General features: G+C 28.6%; 1 protein-coding gene across 1 annotated transcript; it reads left to right on the top strand.

The window, feature by feature from the left end:
- Positions 1 to 755: 755 nt before the first annotated feature.
- LOC411894 (dynein beta chain, ciliary) lies at positions 756 to 27,275 on the top strand. The gene is made up of 67 exons (XM_016913775.2): positions 756 to 969; positions 1,657 to 1,887; positions 1,955 to 2,062; positions 2,131 to 2,344; positions 2,426 to 2,578; positions 2,654 to 2,862; positions 2,957 to 3,187; positions 3,403 to 3,606; positions 3,824 to 4,015; positions 4,113 to 4,322; positions 4,505 to 4,779; positions 5,821 to 5,939; positions 6,000 to 6,317; positions 6,411 to 6,483; positions 6,612 to 6,785; positions 6,888 to 6,963; positions 7,136 to 7,288; positions 7,373 to 7,468; positions 7,584 to 7,930; positions 9,004 to 9,160; positions 9,247 to 9,479; positions 9,684 to 9,973; positions 10,229 to 10,377; positions 10,672 to 10,917; positions 11,027 to 11,251; positions 11,397 to 11,598; positions 11,770 to 11,936; positions 12,068 to 12,480; positions 12,544 to 12,814; positions 13,234 to 13,496; positions 13,692 to 14,002; positions 14,110 to 14,225; positions 14,324 to 14,535; positions 14,595 to 14,798; positions 14,885 to 14,956; positions 15,062 to 15,277; positions 15,344 to 15,581; positions 15,741 to 15,933; positions 16,020 to 16,197; positions 16,284 to 16,412; positions 16,498 to 16,717; positions 16,795 to 16,956; positions 17,073 to 17,219; positions 17,318 to 17,479; positions 17,767 to 18,003; positions 18,220 to 18,441; positions 19,707 to 19,958; positions 20,069 to 20,195; positions 20,302 to 20,435; positions 20,534 to 20,771; positions 20,976 to 21,163; positions 21,249 to 21,418; positions 21,523 to 21,743; positions 21,876 to 22,152; positions 22,483 to 22,758; positions 22,939 to 23,344; positions 23,483 to 23,799; positions 23,887 to 24,019; positions 24,094 to 24,375; positions 24,465 to 24,671; positions 24,942 to 25,143; positions 25,403 to 25,534; positions 25,738 to 25,913; positions 26,029 to 26,139; positions 26,208 to 26,381; positions 26,498 to 26,646; positions 26,888 to 27,275. Exons 1-67 carry the CDS (start codon positions 841 to 843, stop codon positions 27,180 to 27,182), a joined length of 13,614 nt encoding a protein of 4,537 aa, XP_016769264.1. The 5' UTR covers positions 756 to 840; the 3' UTR covers positions 27,183 to 27,275.
- The last annotated feature ends 113 nt before the right edge of the window (positions 27,276 to 27,388 follow it).

The raw sequence follows: 27,388 nt of genomic DNA, 5'->3' as shown, positions 1-27,388 counted from the left end.
TTAATGGAACTAAATTAGTTCAATCCAGTTCCGAATAGATGTCGTGTTTTTGTCAACCTTTCGTAAACGTTCTATATATGTATCTACAGTGGTTACAGATCTTACGTTTCATCATGATATCAACTTTTCAACCAATGATGTAAATATCATTAGGTCGTAATTGATCTTCAAGAATGTATGTACATGTTGATTTAAATATTTATATTCTGTTTTGCATATCGACGGTTACTTATGACGTAAGAATTAATATTAATCGTGAATTTCACTATCGTAAAATTTTACAAATAAAAAATATTGAAATATACTTACGAAAACAGGAAATTACGAAATAAGTACTGTGTATTATTTGCAAAGAAGTGAAAATAGATTAACATATCGATGCAAACACAAGTTAAATAGAAAGATCGAAGAAGATTTACTAGTTGCAGAGAAGAGCGTTAATGCATTGATTATGTCAAGCATGTCAAGCACACCACTCGACACTAATCGATTACTTCATATTTCGATTATTATTTAACGCACTATTGTTTAACTTCATGTTTCGATATATTTATATAATCTTAGCAGATATTAGCCGTTAATTAGACAAAAATCTGTAAAATTCAATACTTTGAAAGAACAAAAGAATGATTTGAAAATCGTCTACATTTGAATTTAAAAATAGTATGAATTTATTCGAGATTATATCACGGAAGAAATCTCTGAAGATATCTATTTTTCCGTTACATGAATCGTCATTTTTTTTTTGTGCAAACATACGATAAAATACGTATTCCTATATCGACTTATAGTAACAAGAAATGCTAGATTTAAGGTAGTGAATAAAGTGGTAAATAAAACATGGAGAAAAAGGATGACGAGAAAAAGGATGAAGATCCACGGTTGGAATATATGTTTAATTATCTTACGCATTCGAGGAAATTAAAAATAGAGAGATGGACGAAAATGTTGGCACATGCAGAATACAAGGTAATTTCTTCCATATTTTTACATGTTTTAACTGGAAAAATTTTACATTAATCAAATAGTTTACATTACATATACTATCAATTTCTTTGGTCACGTGTCTATTATATAAGAGACCTAAGATTCTTTCGTTCAAACTTTTCATTTCGATTTTCATCTCTGAAATTTTTATTAGATATCTAAAAGGTCATAGATAATAAATCTAGTACTATTATAGTACTATATAAATAACCTCGTAAAGGAAATGTCAGTTTGACTTCAATTACGCGATCGTACTAGTAAACATTGAATTCTTCGTTGTCCAATCGTTAATAAATTTTTGATTTCGTTATAATTTATAATCATCGGCGAGAAATAATACTTGTTAAAAAATACTGTATATATTTTCTTAAAAACATTTTACACGTTATATAAGTAAGATCGATTTATCAAAGGATGTAACAAAGTTAATTAAATAGAAAATTTTTATTCGCAACTTCGTCGATCATTCTCGCGTGAGAATTGTCATTTCGTTCTTTTAAAATTTGCCCATTATTTTTTCGAAATACATCGAGCGCGAAGAACGTTGAAAAATAACGTGACTATTATGTCACTTATCCAACGATTTCTACAGAGATAATCGTTGAAAGAAAGAGATTTTAAAAAATGAATTTCTTTTCTTCAATAATGATTGGATTATTCAACTTTCAGGATTTAATTATAAAGTTCTTAACCACCCCGTCAGAGATGGTGCTAGTGTTGCAATTAACACCCGCCAATGTGTTGATACCTCTACTCGAAATAACGCAAGCAAAGAGAAAGCAGTCGTACTTCTTGAAGAGGAAACCCCAAGTGATCACGGAGGATAATTACAAGCAAATGTTGATACCGGGTGACATGGCACCGAATCCGATCGAGGAATTAGCCGTGCTCGTCGAACAGGTTCTCAAATAATTTTTCTCACATTTTCCATTTCGAAAATTTCTATTTCATTTTCCTCCAATTCCAGGCATACGTACCTATATTATCTAATCCGAAAAATCACGTTGGCTGGCCGGAGGTTGTTCGTAAAGATGTCAAGAAGCAAGTATACAATCTTCGAACTTTAATATGGCAGGTAATAATGAATATAAGGATTAATTTAATACCTCGAGCAAATTCAAACGAGATTAATGAAACTTTTAGGTAAGAGGAAAAATAACGGGAAAAACTCTATTACCTATGCCGATGGATATCGAGGAAATTCTAGATCCAAAATTTTATACCGATGTAGACATATCTAAACAACTTAAGGTAAAGAGTAATATAGAAGAAATTGTGGTAAAATGGGCGACTCAGATTAATGAGATTCTCAACGAAGAATTTAAATTCTCGAAAAATGGAAAATTTCTTGTATCCGGTAATCATTTCATCATTTTTTTTTTTCAAATGGTAACGTTATTTTTTAATAACAATTATTCTTCTATCCCTCTTCGTTTAGAACTGGATTATTGGAGCATGAGGTTAAAGAACATGGAATCCATCTATTTTCAACTGAAAGATCCAAAGGTGAAGGAGATAGATTTAGTTTTAGAGAAAACGCAAAGTCCTTACTCGCAATATTTCAAAAATTTGGTAAACAACGTCACTGCTGGTAAGCGAAAAATTATAATTTGCATTCAGTGAAAGAAAAGTTTTACTCGACTTTTTCTTTTTTTTTTTTTTTTAGCATTATTAGAAACTAGGGACATCAATCTTTATTTAAAGCCTCTAGAGACTTATTTCCAAGAAATCGAAACGCTTGAATTTAAAGAAATATTGCCAAAAATAAAAATATTGCTGCACTGCGTTTGCTTAATGTGGGCTAATTCGAGATTCTACACTCTCGAAAGAATTATTGCTCTGTTACGAGAAATTTCAAATTTGATCATTTCTCAGGTACATTTAACTCGTGTAATATAAATATAAATATAGTGTTGTAATATCTTATCATTGCATTAAATTGAAAATTGATATTTACTGATCTTTATAGGCAATAAAATATATAAATCCATCAACTTTATTCGAAGGAGATATTGATGATAATAAAGTAAAGATTGCTGAAGTATTACCATATCTTACTAGTTATCAAGAACTATTTCGATCGTATAAAGAACGGATAGACATGTATTTCAGATCGTCGGAGACTGTACCTTGGAATTTTCACGAGAAATTGGTCCTCGAAAGAATTCACATGTTTGAGAAAAGACTTAAAGAAATCGAGGTTTATTAATTATAATTATTATTCTTTCACCATGTCACAGGCAATAATTTTATTATAGATTATAATTTGTTTTATTTAAGTCTTAATATCAATCTTGATTGATTTTCAATTTTTATTTCTAATATGAATTATAGATTATTTTGTATATGTAAGAAATTTTATATAGATAATAATTTTTCAAATATATATAAAGTTACTATAATTTTTTATTGCAGTCATTATTTGACACAGTGCAAGATTATTTGAAACTAGAGAGGATAGAAATTGCTGGTTTGAAAGGAAAATCCTTGCTTACTATGGTTGAAAACATTTATGAAGAATTTCTCAAGTTGTATCAACATTTTGCAGAATTGCCTTATGAGGTTTTAACGCCTGAGGAAGAAGAATTTTCTCAAGATTTGCAGAAATTTTTCAAAGAAGTAAGTTATCCTTTCTGTTTAAGGATTGAATAATTTCATTCAGAAAAACAATGAAAGAAAAAAGAAGAAGTAAGAAGAAGTAAAAATTTTCAATGTGTAGCTGTATAAACATTTTTATCTATTTAACAATGTATTCGCTTCGAATGCATACCATTCTTTCAATTTTTTTAATTTGTTTATTAATTTTAATTAATGAAAATAATTATTGGAACGAAAGATAGAGCAATATGATCGAAAATTGGCGAGCATTTTCGATCAGGCGTTTGCCGAATGTCACAATTTGGAGGCGTATTACAAATTTATATGGATAATGGGTACAATTGCCAATAGACCTTTAATAATGGCCCAACTATGGCACAATTATGAAACAATTATTGTCAGAATGAATTCACATTTTGACAAAATAAAAGTAAGATTGAATTACGTCATTATATCATTATATCTATGAGTTAATTTTAACTTGTAATAATTAATAAGAATAATAACTAATAGTAATTGTATTACAGATTTTATTCGACCAAAATTTCACGTTCCCTGATGAAAAGAGGCAAACTGGAATAAATATACATTTGCCTCCGGTAGTTGCATCTTTGTGTTTATTAGTGAAACTTCGTCACAGAACTCGTTATCCAGTTGATTGTTGCAAATTTATCGATCATCCTTTGATTACCGAGAAAATGGAGAGCGAACTTAGAAGTAAATACGAGGAATTAATGGTAATACCTGTGAAATAAAAAATCGGTTAATTTTTAATACAATTTAACAGTGATATATTTTTGATATAATTGAAAAATTCGAAACCGTATTATTTGTAAATTTCAAATAATTTTATCTTATTGCTTTATAATTTCGTTAAATAAAAGATTAAGTATTTTGATAATATCTTTCTCTTTTCAAGAATATCATCGATGAGAAGGAAAGAGAAATATTCACCGCTTGGCAAGAACGATTACCAGAAATTTGGGAAACGCATTTGTTGAAAACCCTTTTAAAAGTTGGAGACGATAGATTATTACAATCAAATTTTGCCCATGAATTGAAAACTACTTTGAGGGAAATACGTTATATGACAATTATAAAGAAACCTGATATTCCTGAAGATGCCATACAATTTTATGACAGATCACAATTCTTTTTCGATAGTACTTACAAGTTGAATTTAATAATAAATTGGTATGTAATTTTTTGCGCTTTCTTTATTTAATTTCAAATTTGTTTTCTAATGAATTAATTTAAAATTGTATATCTGTTATTGAAAGTTTTAATTGCAATGAATATTTATAACATTAAAGAATTATAAAAGAATTATTACTAAATGAAAGAGTATTGAATAATCTATAATCTTAATGATTTCTGATTATTTCAATATTATTATCTATAAGAGATATATATTTGAATTAAATGTTTATAAAATAATAGTAGCAAAATGAATTAATTTAAAATTATATATCTGTTATTGAAAGTTTTAATTGTAATGAATAATCTATAATTTTAATAATTTCTAATTATTTCAATTAATTTTAAAAATTTTTTCCAAACATAAAATAAACAGATCTATAAGAAATATATATTTGAATTAAATAATTTTATAAAATTAATTATAATAATAGCAAAATGAAAAAGATCATTGTGATGATTTAAAGATTACAAAACTATCTCTTTATTAGATGAATTGTCAGCTAATATTATACTCGGCTATACTATTTTGTTATCTACCTAAGATTATCTTTCCTACTTAAAATGTAAGTCTCAGCTACAATAATGAGTAGTCTACCGATGAAGCGCCAATTTGATATACGTGTTTGGCATGTTTATCTTTATTGAGTCATTGTTTTGAATGTTTTCCATCGATACATCGATTCGCTTTTTATTTCACGCAAGCAAAATGTTTCAAAAATATTCATATTTTGCAAAAGCAAAGCTACATATATACATATATATATATTTATTTATTTATTAAATATTCTGTATCTATATCTTTACTTGAATATCAATCTAGTAGTATTATTTTAGACAAAATTTTTTTATTTGTATAAGAAACTTTAAAAAACAATTTCATTATTATATGATACATTTATTAAATATTCTGTATCTATATCTTTACTTGAATATCAATCTAATAATATTATTTTAGATAAAATTTTTTTATTTGTATAAGAAACTTTAAAAAATAATTCCATTATTATATGATACATAATAACATGTTTATTTCAGGTATAATAGAATACGAACTGAAAGCATTCCGATAGAATTTCAATTGGTAAAAGACGAAGTTATGAACGTTGATAATATAATTGATGATGGCCAAGAGAAATATAATTGGAATTCGGAAGGTATAATTTAAATCATGGTTAAAATATTTACAACAATATAATATACAAATTATTATTTAGGAGTTATGGAATACATCGATAATTTGTTAAAAATTATTTGGAAATTACACAGCAGAGTGTTCCGTGCCCAAAATAATTTAAAAAATATTATGAATAACATGTACGGCTGGGCGATGATACCTGTTATTTATCGTAAAGATGCCAGGGATGAAAATTTATTGTCTCTAATTGATAAAGATGATAAATTCGCGGAAAGATTTGCGGAAATCGAATCAATGGCCGAACAATTGGAGCAAATATTGAAAGAGAATTATAAATTATTTTTCGACTTGCTTCCAGAGCAATTCTATGATAGAGAAGACTTGGAATTATTAGAGAGTAATTGAGCCATTATATAATTTCTATTATAATTACTTAAGGTTTGATAAACGTTCTAATTTATTCTAATTAATGATTTATTCAATTATCTAGCTGTACAAGAGAAAGAGGAAACAGAATTAGAGAAAGCAATACCTGAAGAAGCTATAGAACTTGAGCCTCCAAAGTAAGATAAATTTTTTTTTATTGTATATTTTCCATAGAAGATGAAATGAATAATCATCATATACTTTTATATATTCAGTTAATCATTAATTTAAACTGAGAGAAATTTATATCAATTCTTTCTTATAGGCCGGAAGAGGAAATACCTGAAGAGATATTAATAGAAGCAGAGGAAGAGCAAGTGGAAGAAGAAGAGGAGGTTGATGAGGAAACGTTGGCAATGAGACGTGAAAAATGGCAACCTTATCTATCTTATGTTGACAATTTAATATCCAAAGGTCTTATTCAAGCTGTCTCCACTAGGTTATTAATAATTAATAATTTATCGATTTTTTACCGGCATTACATCTCTTCTATGCAGTATTCTATAAAAATTAAAAAACCAATTTATTACGTTTTTCGCAGTATTTGTTACATTCTTGATGAAACTGATCCTGAAGGCGATATATATCCTTCATTCGAAATCCAAATGTGTTTAGAGGTGAATACCTTTGAGAATGTAAAAAAATTTGTTTTGGAAATTTGTCGAAATAAAAAATTGATAATCGAGAAATTTTTTATTAATTTTCATACATGTGTATATACACATGTATATATATATTTTAATTTTGTATCATTTAAACAAAACATTTGTTTTTAATCTTTTACGAAAGAATCCTAATATCACTTTCCGACCATCGGTGGAATTAGACGATCCGGAAGGTTTCTACATTTTTTTCGAATCACTTTTACTTGACATGATGAAAATGGGTATCCTTATACCACGTGTCGATCCCGAATTGCGCGAGAAGCAAGAGAATTACGCGGTATATTTGGTTATAATTGAAAAATTGTAACGAACCATTTATTTCTTTCATATAAATAAATTTTAATCTTCTTCATTCTCGAAGGTGGACGTTGCCGAAGAAAAAGGTATCGTATTTATGCTAGAAGAAACTTGTAATCGAGTTAAACTAGCCTTGACAGAAGTAAAAAAGCATGCTCTGGTAACGATTATGATTATTTCAAATTTAAGATTTCAATTTATCAACCAGCTATTTTCAATCGAGTGATAAGAGAAATAATATGGAAACTTATTGATTGAAATTATTCATTTCACAGACGTACGAACACTATTCCTGGTTGTGGACAGACGATAAGCAAGAATATTTGTCTTACTTTTTGAAATTCGCTCAATACGTGAACCCCGACCAAAGGGAGATGATCGAACAACATCCGGAATATCTTCCAGAAAATTTGAAGGAGAAGAAACCTGATTTGAAAGACTTCAAACGGGAAATCGATTATTTCATAGATTTGTACAACGAGTGTGATAAAATGCAAAATGAGGAGATCCTTTGTCAATGGTTGAGACTCGACATAAAGCCTTTCAAACAATCTCTTTTAAATATCATTTGCAAGTGGTCCAACGTGCTCAAGGATTATCTGGTCAAGCGTATTACCACTCAGTAATTCCATTTTTCTCTTTTCATTTTATATCTTTACGTCCTATATAAAAAGATTCAAACGAGGTCACCAAGGATCTTCATGCATTTAATATTCTAGATGTGTCAAAAATAAGAAATCCAAGTTACCTCGCTTGAATTTAAGTTTACCATTCATTGGGAAATCGACGATAACATTGCATAACGTAACATTAGTGCGAATATTTCAAGGTTAAGTAACGATCACTTGTGATAAAATTTTCTAAATATTAATTTTATTCAATCTACAAGATTAAAGATAGTCTTTGATGGATTCAATTTAATAAATTTTCGTCGTATTATTATTCTTACACCACAGAAATATCAAAAATACAATAATAAAATGGAATCTCGATTAAATTTCTCTCGTTAAAATGTTACGAATAGAATAATTTTAAAGAAATAATTTTCATGTATAAATTATGAGATTGAAACTATTTTTTTTTAAATAAGTTTCCAGTTAACTCGAATGATTTCTTTTCAAGACATAATACTGTTCACGTAATCTATAAAAGGGAGTTCTATGAATGCGGATCACATGTTAACCTCTAACCGCAAATAGAGCCGATTTCTCTGAAACCATAATCGGGACGGTCGATGTTGGCACTAATTCTCTGTATATTTGCGTAACTGTGTATTTGGCTCGGAATCATTATTCCGGGAAACTATCAAAGTACTTATTTCGCAAGCAATATAAACAATTCAAGAGAATTCGATCATTTATCTATCAAGGAAATAAGACATTGATTTGATACATTAGAATTTTATACTCGTTCGTTTTCCTATTTCATTTCATTTTATTTTCTTAATAAATTTACAATGTAAGAAGAAAATAATCTAATCGCTGAACATTTTTTTTGTTTTTTTTTTTGAACTTGGAATAATTTATTATAAATGTTTAATTTTATATAATCGTCGTAATTTATTAACAAATATTTAAAATAAACAAAGTTAAAGATCGTTCAATTTATAAAAATATTTTTTTTTTCTTTTATCATTTTTCTTCTTGCAAAATGTTGAATTCGAATCGTTTAAATTTTGATTTTTTTTCGAATTAGATTGGAGGAATTAGCGAAATTTTTGAAAGCGGCAATGGAAAATTTCTCACGTCCTATTCAGGAAGACGATTACGATGCGCTTCTGGAAACCATATATTATCTAAAAGAAGTGAGAGATCGCCAGTATGAGATCGAAGATATGTTCGATCCTATTAAGGTATACAGAAATAATGAGTGGTAAAAATACAAATGCGTTTTTCCCTCGACTGATAAATTAATTAATTAATAATTTTAATTTTTCAGAAAACTATAGAACTTTTGCAAAGTTATAATGTGATTATAGAGGATAAAATTTTCAATTGGCTCACAGAGTTACCCGTCAGTTGGGAAACATTGAAAAAAGTAGCCGCCCAAGTGAAACATGTGGTACAACCATTGATGACTCGACAGATCGAACTTTTGAAGAAGAGAATCAGTTATTATGATTTCAAGCAGCAACATTTCCTGGAAGAATTCCATAAAGAAGATATTTTCAAGTAAAAAAACAATAGGGATAATTTTTCGCTTGAAAATTTTTCTTTAATTTGCACTTTATATATGCTTTATTTATTTTATAAGATTTATTAAAAAAATTTATAGATAAATATCTCTATAACATTTATATGTTATTTTTCAATATATTTTCAAATATCTTATGATCTCTCGTTTAAGTTGGCTGATTGTTATACGTATATTTATAGTCCAGTGTGCAAAAATCCCTACGAGAAGTTAAACGAATCACGCGAACAAATTTTGAAATTCCTGTCTGAGGAGGCAGAGTTACACGGCCAGATTGCAATTTTTGAGCAAGAAATGCCTGAATTTAAAGTAACGAAACAGATACAAAAAGAGATGCAACTTTTGAAAATGGTTTGGGATTATGTGAACGTGATCGAGACGTCTCTAAACGAATGGAAGAAAACCATGTGGAAAAAATTGGATATAGAATGGATGGATCAAGAATGTAAAAAAATCCTTAGAGAATTAAGACGTGAGGAAAAGTTTTTTTCTCTCTTCCTCTTCCAATAAAAATTCATCAAGTTTATAATTTTTCCAATTATTTCTAGTGTACATATATATTTTTTTTTAATAATAATAATAATATAGCTCTTGCGAGATAGAAATTCAACATTTCATTGTGTCTAACCTTAAAATGATCAATTGACTTTTCTATTTGTAAATATAAAATAAAAAAATTTGTATGCACTGCATGAAAAATTTTCCAAATATTCGTTTCTCTTGACAGAATTGGACAAAGATGTTCGTCCTTGGGAATTGTATAACAACATAGAAGCAGAAGTGCGAAATATGATGGCATCGTTGAGAGCGGTCTCAGAATTGCAGAATCCAGCGATTAGAGATAGACACTGGAGAGAATTAATGGCTGAAACGAAGGTAATTAACACGGCATCGTGGAAAAGCTTATTTGTTATTAAAGTTAACATACGAAATAAACTTATTTTTAAATCTATATTCAATGTGAACTAGGTCTTGGGTCAACTAACCTTTAAAACCTTGGCTTTAATTAGGTTAAGTTACAACACTCGTGAAAACCGTGCAATTGTTCTGATACTGAAACAAAGAACAAACTAAAAACTTAATATGATTATTAACAAACGAGAAGAATTGAGTTACTACTGAGATAATTAAATGATAAAAATGAACATGTTTATCGTTATATGTTGATAGGTGGTATTTATAATGACCGACACTACCACGTTGGAAGATTTATTAAAATTGCAATTGCACAAATACGAAGAAGAAGTTAAAAATATCGTGGCTAAATCGGTGAAGGAAATGGCGATGGAAAAAGTGTTGAAAGAATTGCACGATACATGGAGCATTCTCGAATTTGACAAAGAGCTGCACGACCGTACGAAATTATACATTCTTAAAATCGACGAGCAAACTATCGAAATTCTTGAAGAGAATCAGGTAATCTTTTATGATTCTCTTTTGTTAAATGAATAAAGTAAGAAATAAAACGATCAACTTACACAATTTTATTCTATCTTTAATTTTAATTTTTATATTTTTACAACAGGTGCAACTACAAAATATGTTAGGCTCCAAATTCGTTGGATATTTCCTGGAGGAAATTCTCGATTGGCAAAAAAAATTAAGCACCGCAGATGCGGTGATCAATGCATGGTTCGAAGTTCAACGGGCATGGGTACATCTTGAGAGTATCTTCATCGGTTCTGAAGATATTAGAAGCCAACTTCCGGAAGAATCGAAACGATTCGAAAAAATTGACAAAGAATTTAAAGTAATTTTAAATAAGTAATCTATTTTTAAATGAGCAATCGATTGTTTTTATTGATGTTTTTTTCCCCCACTTTTTCTCCCGATGTTAAAAGAAATAAATTTTTTTTGAAAAAATTCATTTATCATTTAAATAATTATTTTTTAAGGAATTACTGAAGGAAATGATAAGCAATTTAAATATCATAAAAGCAACGAGTCGACCGAAACTTTTTGAAAAATTGGAGGATTTAGAATATCAATTAAATCTTTGTGAAAAAGCTTTAGCAGATTATTTGGAAACAAAAAGATTAATTTATCCAAGATTTTATTTCATTTCCTCGGCAGATCTACTCGATATTTTAAGCAATGGTTAGATAACCTTAATTATCCATCACTTTTTTACTTGTTTTCACACTCTTCGTTCAAAATTTTTTCCCACGAATAATCAATATGTCATTAAATTCACTTATTTAAAGTAATTATTAAATTTTAATGAAACGAGAATATCGAAATTATATGATAAATTATTATTTTCCTAAGGAAACATACCTGAATTAGTCTGCAGACATTTGTCAAAACTGTACGATTCTATTGCAAGATTAATGTGGAAAATGGAACACGATAAACCAACGAAACAAGCGATAGTCATGATCGCCAAAGATGGTGAACACATGGCCATTTATGGGAATTGCGATTGCAGTGGAAAGGTATTTCATTTCTTTTCTATCCACTTTCTTTTTTAAGTAAATATAGACACTCGCGAGAGGTAAGAAAGATCAAAATGATCTCATTATTTTGAAAAACCATCAAAGTGGAATCATCGACACGTTTACTTAAGGTGGAGATTTGGTTGAACAATGTGACAGATGCGATGAAAAGATCCGTGAGGTTTCATATATCTCAGGCGGTGTTCACTTACGACGAGAAACCACGAGAGCAATGGATTTTCGATCATCAAGCGCAACCCGCATTATGCGGTAGTCAAATTTGGTGGACGACGGAGGTTAATATGGCTTTCGCGAGATTGGAAGAAGGTTTCGAAAACGCGTTCAAAGATTATCAGAGAAAACAGATTAATCAATTGAACGCATTGATAACGATACTTTGCGGGGATTTGATCGAAAGCGATCGAAGAAAGATTATGACGATTTGCACGATTGACGTACACGCGAGAGATGTCGTGGGGAAAATGATCACGATGAAGGCAGAAAGCTCTTCCAGTTTCCAGTGGCAATCCCAGCTAAGACACAGGTGTAAAATTTCAATTCACTTGTCCTTATTTGTCAAACTTTAACCTCAAATTTCAACTTTCAGATGGGACGACAAAGTTGGCGATTGTTTTGCCGATATTTGCGATGCTTCGTTCAAATACGATTACGAATATTTGGGCAATGTTCCACGATTGGTGATAACACCGTTGACAGACAGATGTTACATCACTTTAACGCAATCCTTGCATCTCATAATGGGTGGAGCACCAGCTGGCCCGGCTGGAACCGGGAAAACGGAAACCACGAAAGATTTGGGAAGAGCTTTGGGTCAAATGGTCTACGTGTTTAATTGTTCCGAGCAAATGGATTACAAGGTAATGTATTATTCACTTAAAAAGAAGTTTCGCAGGACGGCATAGAGACAAGAAAAATCTTTCTCTAGGATCACCTATCCCCACTTCAAATACTTTGACAATCTTGACACATTATATAATAATAAAAGAGTATAGTATTGAAATATTTTCGAAATTATTAATTATTTTGATATTAATTACGATTCTATATTAATGTATCGAGATTTAAATACAGATCGTCGTTTTGAATTAATATAAGTGACAAATACATAGTAAAAACAAAAATGTATGTGAAAGTAGACGTTTACTTTCAAATTAACCAATCAGACTCGCATTCCTTCCGCGAGACTTCTTTCCACCAATGAACAAACGAGAAGAGTCGAATATTATGGAAATTTGTTTTAAATATATGGTAACACGTGTTGCTTCTTTTCTTACAGTCCTGTGGAAATATTTATAAAGGCCTCGCGCAAGTAGGAGCGTGGGGTTGTTTCGATGAATTCAATCGTATTTCGGTAGAAGTATTATCGGTAGTTGCCGTGCAAGTGAAATCGGTTTTAGACGGGGTGAAACATCGTAAACCGACATTCCTATTCTTTGGTGAGATTCTTAATATCGTCCCCACCGTTGGAATGTTCATTACCATGAATCCTGGCTATGCTGGAAGGACGGAATTGCCGGAAAATTTGAAAACTTTATTCAGGTATGATGAAATAATTTAAACATTTCTAATTATAATCTCCTCATCACTCGAAATATCTCGCTTTTTAAATCTTTCATAATTTTTATTCGAAAACATTTTTTAATATTTTCAAAAACAAAAGAGATATGGCATGGGTGATAAAGATAATAATTTTATCTCGTCAGAAAATTATCATCATTTATTCATTTTACAAAGGCCTTGCGCCATGGTAGTTCCAGATTTTGACTTAATTTGCGAAATAATGCTGGTAGCAGAAGGTTTTCAAGAAGCTAGATTATTGGCAAGGAAGTTTATTACGTTGTATCAGCTTTGCCGGGAACTTTTATCGAAACAAGATCACTACGATTGGGGTCTACGAGCGATTAAATCGGTTTTAGTAGTTGCTGGTAAATTGAAGAGAGGCGATCCCGATAGAGCCGAGGATCAAGTGTTAATGAGAGCCCTTAGAGATTTCAACATTCCGAAAATTGTGACGGATGATGTGCCCGTGTTCATGGGTCTTATCGGTTAATTTTCTTTTATATCTCGATATCGTATTTTCATGTAATTTAATAATAGTTTTTTTTTCTTTTCACTTTTTTATATCTATTTTATAAAAATATCGATTGTTTAGGAGACCTGTTTCCTGCTTTGGATGTACCGCGAAAAAGAGATCTCGATTTCGAGTTGACGGTTCGACAGTCTATCTTGGATCTTAAATTGCAACCAGAGGATGGTTTTATATTAAAGGTAAGAGTATAAAGCAACAGATGGAATACATTGACGTAAAACATTTTTTTTAATTCTATCTCGAAAAATTTTATTAAAAGCAATATTAAACAAAACAGGTTGTCCAGTTAGAAGAATTGCTTCATGTTCGTCACTCAGTTTTCATCGTTGGATTTGCCGGAACTGGGAAGACCGAGGTTTGGAGAACGCTTAATCGAACGTATTTTAATAATCAATTAAAACCCTATTACAACGATTTGAATCCAAAAGCTGTTACGAACGACGAACTTTTTGGTGTGATCAATCCAGCGACGCGAGAATGGAGAGATGGGTTGGTACTTCTATCTCCTTTATGCGAGAAACAATGAATTAATTGATCAATTTCACCAGATTGTTCTCCGTGTTAATGAGAGATCAGGCAAATATGGTAGGACCCGATCCTAAATGGATTATTTTTGACGGTGATATAGATCCAATGTGGATCGAGTCGTTGAACACTGTAATGGATGACAACAAAGTGTTGACTTTGGCTAGCAATGAAAGAATCGCTTTAAACCCGTCCATGAGACTTCTATTTGAGATTTCCAATCTTAGGTAATAGTTCTTTTTAAATAGTAGCTTCCTATTTTCTTTCTTTTCTTTTTCTTTCTTTGATTCAATGTTTAATATCATGTTCGTAGAACTGCAACACCAGCTACCGTTTCCAGAGCTGGAATTCTTTACATAAATCCTCAAGATATTGGCTGGTATCCGTAAGTTTACTTATTATACTTATTTTCTCTCTTCATCGATTGAAAATTACAATTTCGAAATGAGATGTAATTTTGAAATATTTGTAATAATTTATTATTATACAGATTTGCGATTAGTTGGATAGAAACGAGAGATCCAGCAGAGAGAGCGAACTTAACCATTTTATTCGACAAATACGTGCCGACCCTGGTAGAAGTAACGAAATTTAGATTTAAAAAAATTACGCCGTTACCAGAAATCTGTCACGTCGAGATGCTTTGCAATTTATTGGATTACTTTCTAGTTAAAGAGAACGTAACACCGGAATCTCCGAAGGAATGGTATAAATGAAAGTGATCTGAATCATTTAAACTTAAATCTCTCTAATTTTTTTTCTCCTTAAACAGGTATGAATTGTACTTTGTTTTTGCATGCATTTGGGCATTTGGATCGGCCACTTTTCAAGATCAATTGATCGATTGGCGAAACGAGTTTAATAAATGGTGGCAAAATGAATTTAAAACCGTCAAATTTCCCACTGGTGGAAATGTATTCAATTATTTCATCGAAAACGAAACGAAGAAATTGATTCCTTGGACCGAGAAAGTGAAACCTTTTGAGTTGGATACTGAGATACCGTTACAAGTTCGTTTCCATTTTTTTCTTTTTTTTTTTTTTTAATATATGAAAGCTAATTAAAATGAAAATTTTGTTTTTGATACTTGATAGTATGTAGATGCATAATGTATTATTATTTTTTAAGAATTTTTCATTCAATATTTTAATTTTATTTTACTGTTATAGAATACTTTAGTCTCAACCGCTGAAACTGCACGTTTATTCTTTTTCTTGGATGTTTTTGTACAAGAACGTGTGCCAGTGATGTTGATAGGTGCAGCTGGATCAGGAAAGAGCGTGATCATGGCTGAAAAACTCGCAGCTCTTCCTGATACTTATAATATTGCTAACGTGCCCCTTAATTATTATACCACATCTGGTAATAAATATTTACAAAAGATTATTATTTCATTTTAATTTTAATAGAAGAATTTTTCTAAATTTTTATTCGATTGCACGTTCAAGAAATGCTGCAAAGAATAATGGAAAAGCACTTGGAGAAAAAGACCGGTAGAAATTTTGGGCCACCTGGTATGAAAAAATTGATCTATTTCATCGATGACATGAACATGCCCGCAATCGATACTTATGGAACCGTCCAACCTCATACACTCATCAGACAACATATCGATTATAATCACTGGTACATTTTTGGAAGTATTTAAGTATTTGGCACAGTTCTATATGCTATTTGCTTGATCGATGTGAAATATAATAACTTGTTAATAGGTACGATAGAACGAAATTAACGTTAAAGGAAATTCAAAATACGCAATACGTATCATGTATGAATCCTACTGCCGGTAGTTTTACGATTAATCCTCGTTTGCAAAGGCATTTTGCCGTTTTCGCCGTTAGGTAAGTTAAAATTAATGGATATTCAGTATCTTCAATATTTAGAACAATATAAATATACCATACTGTAAAAATTTTGCATACACAGTTTCCCAACCGAAGAAAATTTACTAATGATCTATAGTCAAATGTTAGAGCAACATCTAATGAATCCTTATAATAAATTTAACGTAGCTTTGCTAAAAATTGCCGATTCATTATTGCACGCAGCACTGTTTTGTCACAATAGAATTTCATCGATATTTTTACCAACAGCGGTTAAATTTCATTATCTATTCAATTTACGTGATATCTCAAATATTTTTCAAGTAAGATTTATTTCTCTAGAATAATTATTAATCTATTCGAAGAAAATAGCCTCGTGATAACATCAATTTAATTCTAGGGTCTACTTTTTGCAACCGGCGACACTGTTCCAACGATAAATCATTTAATCAGATTGTACGTTCACGAAGCTACAAGAGTATATTCTGATAAATTGATCAGTGCCGAGGATAAAAAAGTATTTCAACAATTGCTAAGAGACTCGCTTCGTAAAAATATTGCTGTAAGTGTTATTACGATTATTTAAATATAATATAATAGTTATTAAATATAATATATGTTATACGTAAAAGAAAAAAAAAAAAATCAAAAAAATTCATTTTGTTGCATGCATCGCAGGAACTAGATGAGAATTTTATATTTGCCCCACCAATAATTTTTTGCCATTTTGCCGAAGGGATCGGTGAACCAAAATATATGCCAATAAAAGATTGGTCGCAATTGACGAAGTTATTGGATGAAGCTTTGGTTAATTACAATGAATTGGTAATATTTAAAATAATATAATAATAAAAAATTATGAAGAAAGATTATAAATTAATTTTCTAATCGAATAATGTTCATTAATATTCGTCTTGGAATAGGTAGCCGCGATGAATTTAGTTTTATTTGACGATGCCATGTACCAAGTCTGTCAAATAAATCGTATTCTGGAAGCACCAAGAGGAAACGCATTGCTCGTAGGAGTTGGGGGAAGCGGAAAACAATCTCTTTCTAGCCTTGCGTCTTTCATCGCGGGTTTAGAAGTATGTTTGAAAAAAATATTTATTTCAAATCTCATCGTGTACGATTTTATCATTTTTCATTTGTTCAATTACTATGAAAATTATTATACTATGATGTGAATATTAAAAATATATCAACTAATTTAATTTAATAACCTTTAATTACTAAGATATTTGAAAAAGTTCTCTACATTATTTATAAAAATAAACAGTTGATTGATTTTATATTTTGTAAATTTACGAATAAAATTATAATATTAATTATGATTCAATTTTTAAATTAAAATAATTTATTCTTTGCTTTTTAGGTTTTTCAGATACAATTAAAAACAGGTTATTCAATGGCGGACTTAAGAACAGATTTATCCAGTTTATATCTAAAATCTGGATTGAAATCGATTGGGATTACTTTCTTAATGACCGATTCTCACGTTGCCGATGAAAAATTTTTAGTTCTCATAAATGATATGCTTGCTTTTGGTGAAATTTCGGAATTATTTGCGGATGATGAAGTAGATAATATTGTGAATGCAGTTCGAAATGAGGTATATATTTTTATATAATAAACAGAGTTTTAATAATTTTATATTTACTTCAATCTTTATAGGTATGCTTATAATACATAATATTTATATTCGTTTAATATACATTTTTACTTAAATATCGCGACAAAAATATTTTTGGAAATTAAATTTATTTTACTTGATTTTTATACAATTTATTTTTGTAGCATGCCATGTCGATGATTTATTATATCATAGGTAAAACAAAGCGGTTTGGTGGATACAAAAGAAAATTGTTGGAAGTTTTTCATCAATAGAGTTCGATATAAATTAAAATGTGTTCTTTGTTTCTCTCCCGTTGGAGCAACTCTTCGAAACAGAGCTAGACAGTTTCCAGCAATCGTGAATAATACTTCGATTAATTGGTTTGAAGGTTGGCCGGAAGATGCTTTGAAATCTGTTTCTACCAGATTTTTGGCGGTAAGATGATTTGAACACATCTTTGCTTAAACAAACTTTATATTGATATATATTTAATCGAATAAATATCGATACGAATTAAATTTTAATTATATACTTCTAATAGTATAAAATTATTTGAATTATTGAATAATGATACTTCTAAAATTTTAGATATATCTAAATATATCTAATTTTAGATGTGGATATTATCAAAAAGAAACTTGAATAATTTAGAAAAATTTAGTTATTATTATTAATCATTAATGAATGTAAATTTATACGTGTAAACGAAATTATTTTTATATATAATATATTTTATGTATATTTTTTTGTCTTTATTTTAAAAGATAATAAAATTAATTCGATATCGGAATCGTTTAATGAACGCATAAATTTTGTAGAGTAAATATAGACAAGAAAAGCGAATAATTGAAAAAAGATAGAGATAGAAAATAAAAATATTGAAAACCAAAATATCAACAGCATCTTTAGAATATCGCAAATTTAACGCAAAAAGAAAGGACAAAAAATCGTAGGAAAAGAATAGAAATAGAATAAGAATTGATCGTTGATGTCATCTTTCAAGTATCAAAAATATTTTTTCAACGAATTATCTTTCTAAAAATCTTCAAGAGATGGCGTTAACTCTCAATTTTTATTCTATTCTAATTATCCTCTCTTCAAAGAAATGTTTGTAGTATTCGAGAAAGATGGCGTTAGCAATTAATTCTTACTAATTGTTTTTAATACATAAACACAGACGAAGATTGTTTATTAGATTATTTGTTTATTATAAGATTATTTAGGAATGAATTGAATATATTTTTATTGTTTCTCTTTTAAAATTATAATATCGTTTCATTTTTTATATTTTTAGCATTCAATATTTACATTAAATACTATTCACATATACGTACAATATAAAATAAATGTAAAACATAAATATCACTTTCTTTTTTTCAAATAAGTGCAAAATTACAAATTTATATTATATACACGCGTATAAAATATATATCACTTTCTCTTTTTCATGCTACTTGAGCACAAAATTATAAATTTAACAAGTTTTTGCAAACTCATTTTATTAGTCATGCTTGATTAATCAAAAAATACACGATCCTTATAAGTTTAATGAATTAATAAATTAATTCCACTTCCTTAATTAATATTCGATATTGTAATCTCATTAGATCTCGTTTTTATTATTATCGAACAAATTTCGAATTATTAACACGCACATTCGATTAAACTGTATTAATATATGATTTCTTCTATTTTTGCAGGAACTGGAAGATTTACCAAATGAATATAAGCCATCGGCTTCATTATTCATGTCATACGTGCATACCAGCGTTGACGATGTTTCTTTGCTTTATTTACAAAATGAGAGAAGATACAACTATACCACTCCAAAAACATTTTTGGAGCAAATTTCTTTATATTCGAAGCTACTCGTGGAGAGAACTTATGATGTAAAATCCATGATCGAGAGATTAAAGAATGGATTGGATAAATTAGAATCTTGTGCTGGCCAAGTAATGATTCCATTATTAATATTAAATAATTGTCAATAAGAATTTATATAATTGCATTGTATATTGCAAGTGAATTTAATTTAAATTAATATAACTATATTAATTGATAGGTAAGCGAACTAAGAGTTGTCCTAGCAGCTCAAGAAATCGAATTGAAAAAAAAGAATGAAATTGCAGACAGAATTCTTACCGAAGTTCGATTAGAGAATACTAAAGCGGAAGCGGAAAAAGCGATTGGTAAAACTTTATTTCTTGAATCGTAATAATTTAAATTCAGAAAGATTTATCTGATTTGTTACTTGTATCGACAAAATATTTCTAAAAAATGATTTTTTGTCGGTAGTGTCGGAGGAAGAGGCAAAGGTAGCGGAAATAAAAGAAACGGTAGCTGAAAAACAGAGACGATGCGATGAAGATTTAGCGAAAGCAGAACCTGCAGTACGGCAAGCTGAAGCTGCTCTGGATACCTTAAATAAAGTAAAAAAGAAATAAATTTGTAATTATTAAATCAAACTCATATAAATATTTACAATATTTAAAAATATATATATATATATAAAAATTGAACATTTCAGGGTAATTTAACGGAATTGAAAGCTTTTGTAACGCCACCGGAACAAGTAGCGATGGTAGTACAAGCCGTTCTAGTATTATTCTCTCCAAGGGGTGTAATACCGAAAGATAGAAGTTGGAAAGCGTGTAAAGCGATGATGGGTCACATCGACACGTTTCTCTCGCAACTTCGTAATTACGACAAAGAAAATATCCATCCTGAAGTGGTGAAAGCTATCCAACCTTATATCAATCATAAAGGTTTTATATAATGTATAGGATAATCCTAAAAATATGAGAAAACATGGGTTGGCAAAATTTTTTGCAAAAGAAAATATTGCTTGAAATTATTTCAAGAAATAATTTTCACTTAACAAATGTTTCCACCTATGTTTGGGATATAAATATAGAAATATATAAAAGAAATATATAAAAATAATAATAATAATCATATGGTATTTTTAGATTTTGACCCCGAGATTATCGTTACGAAATCGCTAGCAGCTGCAGGTCTTTGCAGCTGGGTAAGGAATATAATGGTTTTCCATTATATTAATGAAACTGTAAAACCATTAAGAGCTGCGCTTGCACAAGCTAATGCCGAGCTAAAAGCTGCTATGGATCATTTGAATGCCTTGAGGGCACGATTAGCGGTAATAAATTTTTGTTCATTTTATTCCTCCTATATTATCATAAATGATTTCATCAGGTACTGTAAAAAAATAACTGTTATTATAGGAGTTACAAAAAGTGCTCGACATTCTAGGAGAAAGAATGAATGCAGCTTTAGCTGAAAAACAAAAATGTCAGGATGAAGCTGATGCCACTGCTTTAACGATCGATCTTGCTAATAGATTGGTAAATGGTTTAGCATCCGAGAAAATTCGATGGACCGAAGAAGTAGAAATGTTAGTTTTTATATAGCAAATATTCAAAATATGTTTATACAAATATACTTTTAATAAGTGTAATTATAAACACGATGAAAAGCACAATTTTTAAATTATTTTAGGTTGACGAATTCATTCGTAATGGTGCCAGGCGATGTTCTTCTTGTAACTGCATTTTTATCATACATGGGATGTTTTACTCGGAAATATAGACACGATTTAATGTTCGATCATTGGTTGCCGTTCTTGGAAAAGATGCAAGTGAAAATACCAAGAACTACCGATTTAGATATCCTAGCTTTATTGACCGATGATGCACAAATTGCACAATGGAATAACGAAGGTGAATATATTTTTTTATACTTTTTCATATATATTAATAAACGTAATTTCAGATTAAATTTTAAATTTAAAAAGCTATCGATCATTTATCAATATATATATATATATAATTAACAATGAGGTATTTGTTAAGGACTACCATCCGATAGAATGTCTTCCGAAAATGCAACGATTTTAATGAATTCAGCGAGATGGCCATTAATGATAGATCCACAACTGCAAGGACTTAAATGGATAAAGAATCGATATGGCGAAGATTTACAAGTGCTCAGACTTACTCAACCAAATTATTTGCATTTGATTGAAATTTCTATCGCGAGTGGTGGAATTGTTTTAGTTGAAAATATAATGGAATCTATCGATCCTGTTTTAGATCCAGTTATTAAAAGAGATCTAATAAAGAAAGGAAAGTATGTATTTATTATTACTATTATTATCATTAATATTGTAAATAACTTGCATTGAAAAATATTATGATAAATTTTAATTTTAACTTATTATTAATTCTTAAAAAAATTACTTATTAAAATTTATATATATATATTTAATATATTAAAAATTTTATATATTATAAATTTTATATAATATATTAAATTTTATATATTATTATTATATATATATTATAATTTACTTATTAAAATTTAGTTTGCTATATGCTAATGTAAATAAAAAATATTTATTCATTTATTATTTTATTATCTGTATTTATAACAAATATTTTTGAAACTTTTATTTTAAAGGGCGATAAAAATTTGGGATAAGGAAGTAGATTATGATCCTCACTTCCGGCTAATTATACAAACAAAGTTAGCTAATCCTCATTATAAACCTGAAATACAAGCACAGACCACTCTTATCAATTTTACTGTAACGAAAGATGGGTTGGAAGAACAACTTCTAGGAGATGTTGTGAAAGCCGAAAGACCTGATTTAGAAGCGAAAAAAGCTGAATTAACTACTCAACAAAATACCTTTAAAATTACCTTGAAAGCATTGGAAGACGATCTATTGCACAGGTATGATTAATATATAATATTTTCTTAATAAAAATAAGAATAAATGTTTTTTGGTAAAATTCTATTCATATTACTGATATCTGTTCCTTCTATCTCTTTCAATTGTAAAATGATACAAAATTTTAAAAATATATTTATATGAAATTATATATATTTCAAGATATATATATTTTTTTTAAGATTGTCAGCTGCGGGACCAGATATTTTGAGCGATGTCGATCTGGTAATCAATCTTGAAACCACGAAGAAAACTGCAGCAGAGATAGAAATAAAAGTAGCAGAAGCTAAAATAACCTCGGTAAAGATAGACGAAGCTCGAGAAATTTATCGTATCGTCGCGGCCAGAGCCAGTCTTTTATATTTCGTTTTAAACGATTTGTACAAAATAAATATGCTCTATCAGTTTTCTTTGAAAGCTTTCAGCGTTGTCTTCCTAAATGCTATTAAATTCGCAGAAGCTTCGGAAGAAATAACTAAACGCGTGGATCTTTTAATGGATAGTATTACTTTTCTAGTTTTCACTTACACGAGTAGAGGTTTATTTGAAGCTGATAAATTGACTTTCCTCACTCAAATGACTATTCAGGTACTTTTCAATGATCGATTATCGATTCTATCTTTGTAAAAATCTTGTGAAAAGATATAAAATTAATTTTTTTTTTTAATGATAATTATTATTAAATGCAATTTTATTGTAAGCATTTCAAAATGTTTCTATTTATAGATTTTTATGGAAGCAAAAGAAATAACACAATCGGAACTTGATTTTCTATTAAAATTTCCACATATGGTCGATTTAGTCAGCCCTGTAGATTTTTTAACAGATGTTGGCTGGGGTGGAATCAAATATTTGAGTCAAATGGAAGATTTTCAAAACTTAGAAAAAGATATAGAGGGTGCTGCGAAAAGATGGAAAAAATTTGTAGAATCGGAAACACCGGAACGAGAAAGTTTTCCACAAGATTGGAAAAATAAGACTGCTCTTCAAAGATTATGTATTATGAGGTGTCTTAGATTAGATCGTATGACTTATGCGATTAGGTACGTTTCTTTTGTAATATTTTTTGTTTGACATCTTCTTTTTCTTTTAATTTATCCTTGTTTCATTATCTCATTGAATTTATTTAGATGTTTCGTGGAAGAAAAACTTGGTTCAAAATTTGTTGAATCCAGATCTCCTCCTTTTCATAAATCCTTTGAAGAAACGAGTCCTATCACGCCTGTATTTTTCATTCTCTCTCCTGGTGTTGATCCTTTAAAAGTAAAATATTCATTCTATATACATATAACCATATTTATCAGTATTGTATAATAATGAAAACAATAAAAATTCAGGACGTAGAAAATTTGGGAATACAATTAGGTTTCACTTTCGGAGGTAGAAATTTCCATAATGTATCACTGGGTCAAGGTCAAGAACCCGTAGCTGAAGAAGCATTAGAATTATCGGCTCACGAAGGTCATTGGGTAATTTTACAGAATATCCATCTTGTGAAGAAATGGTTACCTAATCTGGAAAAGAAAATGGAACAATGTGCAGAGAGTCCCCATGATGATTATCGATTGTTTATCAGCGCGGAACCAAGTGCAGATCCTCACGAATCAATAATACCTCAAGTATGTATTATTATTTCAATTGAAAAATGCAATTTTAGTTTTACTTAAAATGTATTACTTGTGAAATGTAAATTTTATAATAAAAATAGGGTATATTGGAATCGGCCATAAAAATTACGAATGAACCACCATCAGGAATTCAAGCGAATATTCACAAAGCGTTGGATAATTTCACTCAGGAAACTCTGGAGTCTTGTAGCAAAGAAACTGAATTCAAAGCTATATTATTTGCACTTTGTTATTATCATGCTGTACTTGCAGAACGTAGAAAATTTGGAGCACAAGGATGGAACAGAGTAAATAACTTTATTAATTTACTCAATCAATTATAAAGATCAAAGATTTGTTAAATAATAATTCTATGATATTTGAAATTTATAAATTACATTTTTTAATATTTGTCTTTTAATAAATTATGTTCTAAATGATTTATCATCAAATATATTTTATTAAAAATATATTTTTAATATAATTATATATTTTTTAAATAAGAAAAAATATATAATTATAGATATAAATATATAAAATAATAAATTATTTTAAATAATTATTTTATTTTGATTCAGTCTTATCCATTCAACTTTGGGGATTTAACGATTAGCGTATCCGTTCTATTTAATTATTTGGAAAATAGTATTAAAGTACCTTGGGAAGATCTTCGTTATTTATTTGGAGAAATAATGTATGGCGGCCATATAACAGATGATTGGGATAGAAGACTATGTAAAACATATTTAATAGAATATCTAAAACCAGAATTAATTGAAGGTAATTAAAGTATAAGTATAATTATATAAAAGAAGAATTATATTTTTATAATCAATTTAATCTAATTTAATAAAATTTTATAAAATTTTATTTTTAATTTTATTTACAATTTATAAATTTAAATTCTGTCAATAATATTTAAAAATAATGTTTCTTTGTTCATATTTTTTTATTAATTTTGTTTTGAAATATTTTAAATTAATTTATTAATAATTAATTAATTATTAAGTCAAATATATATTTTCTTCTCTTTTTATAGGTGAATTATATCTCGCACCAGATTTTTTAGTACCACCAAATCTTGATTATCATGGATATCATGAATATGTATATAATTTTCTACCATCTGAGAGTCCTATTCTTTATGGACTTCATCCTAATGCGGAAATTGGTAAATATATGTGATATTTTATTGAATTAAAAAATAAATGATAAGGATCAATAAAAATAATTTAAATAATTTTATTTAAATTAAGTTTCTTTGCTACGTTTATGAGTATGAAAGTAAATAAAATCTTGTTATATTTTTTATATATTTAATATTGATTTTTTTAATCATTTTTTCATTACATATATATATAATATTTTTATTAGGATTTTTAACATCAACTGCGGAAAATTTATTTAAAACATTATTGGGTATGTTAACGAGAACCGTCAGTGATACAGCAGTTGGAGAAATTTCAAGAGAAGAAAAAATGAAAATACTTATAGAAGATTTATTAGATAAACTACCAGAAGAATTTAATATGCTAGAACTTTACGGCAAGGTATCATTATTTTTACTTAAGTGAAATTTTATACTATATTATATTATAAGAATAATTAAGAATAATTAAATAAATAATTGTCATTTTTAATGAAATTTTTTTTTATGTATTTTAGGTGGAAGATCGCACACCGTTTGTTACTGTTGCTTTACAAGAATGCGAACGAATGAATGTATTATGTGACGAACTTAAAAGATCTCTGCACGAGTTAGATTTAGGTTTGAGGGTAATAACAAATTTATCATTATAAAGATTATATTATAAAATTGAAATATAATAATGTTTTATTAAAAGGGAGAATTAACAATCAATCCTGAAATGGAAATTTTACAAAATTATATAGTTATGGATGCTGTTCCTCCATCTTGGGAAAAAAGAGCTTATCCTTCAGAATTAGGATTAAATAGTTGGTTTGCAGATATGTTGAATCGAATAAGTGAATTATCTAATTGGACTGCCGATTTTAATGTAAAATTTTCTATTATATGTAATAATAGTCCACTATTATGAATCATTTAAATTTATAAGATTGATATTATATGGGATATTAATATATTATTTATTAAATATATACATATTTTCAGTTACCATCATCAATATGGCTAGGAGGTTTTTTTAATCCTCAATCATTTCTTACTGCAATTATGCAACAAACTGCACGTAAAAATGAATGGCCATTAGATAAAATGTGTTTATATTGTGAAGTATTGAGAAAAACTAAAGAGGAAATTACGTAATTATATTATTATTTATTTATCAATAATTAATAATATTTAAATAACATTTATCGTATTAATTATTAAAAATTTTTTCAACATATATATATGTATTTGTATTAGATTTGTCCAAATAAGAATATTGTAAATAATTCTTTAAATCAATCTTAATTTTTTATTATTAATAAAATTCTAATATATTTTCTATAAATATTATTTAAAATAAACAATAATATAATTTCTGTTATAATTTTTTAGATCAGCACCAAGAGAAGGTGCATATATAAATGGATTATATATGGAAGGTGCACGATGGGATATGCAAGCAGGATGTATTATGGATTCTCGATTTAAAGAATTATTTCCATTATTACCAATAGTGTATATTAGAGCTATTACACAAGACAAACAAGATTTAAAAAATATGTATGAGTGTCCCGTATATAAAACACGATCACGAGGTCCAACTTATGTGTGGACGTTTAATTTAAGAACTAAAGAGAAGGCCAGTAAATGGATTCTTGGAGGTGTGGCAATTTTATTACAAGTTTAGTTGTATTTATTAAACTATGAAATAAACATTCAATTAAAAAAAAATTAAATATTTTAAAATTTATATAATTTTATTTATTTCAAAAAAGAAACATATATCTGCACAATTGGTATTTTTTATTCCATTCATTTTAATTTTTCTTACAATAATAATTTATATTTGTATTTTGTATCGAAAAAATTGTATAATTATAAATGTGAAAATAT

This window comes from Apis mellifera, linkage group LG8 (assembly GCF_003254395.2).
Source record: "Apis mellifera strain DH4 linkage group LG8, Amel_HAv3.1, whole genome shotgun sequence".
NCBI lineage: Eukaryota > Metazoa > Arthropoda > Insecta > Hymenoptera > Apidae > Apis > Apis mellifera.
Note: the sequence above shows the minus strand (reverse complement) of the source record. Positions and strands in the feature narration are given on the sequence as shown.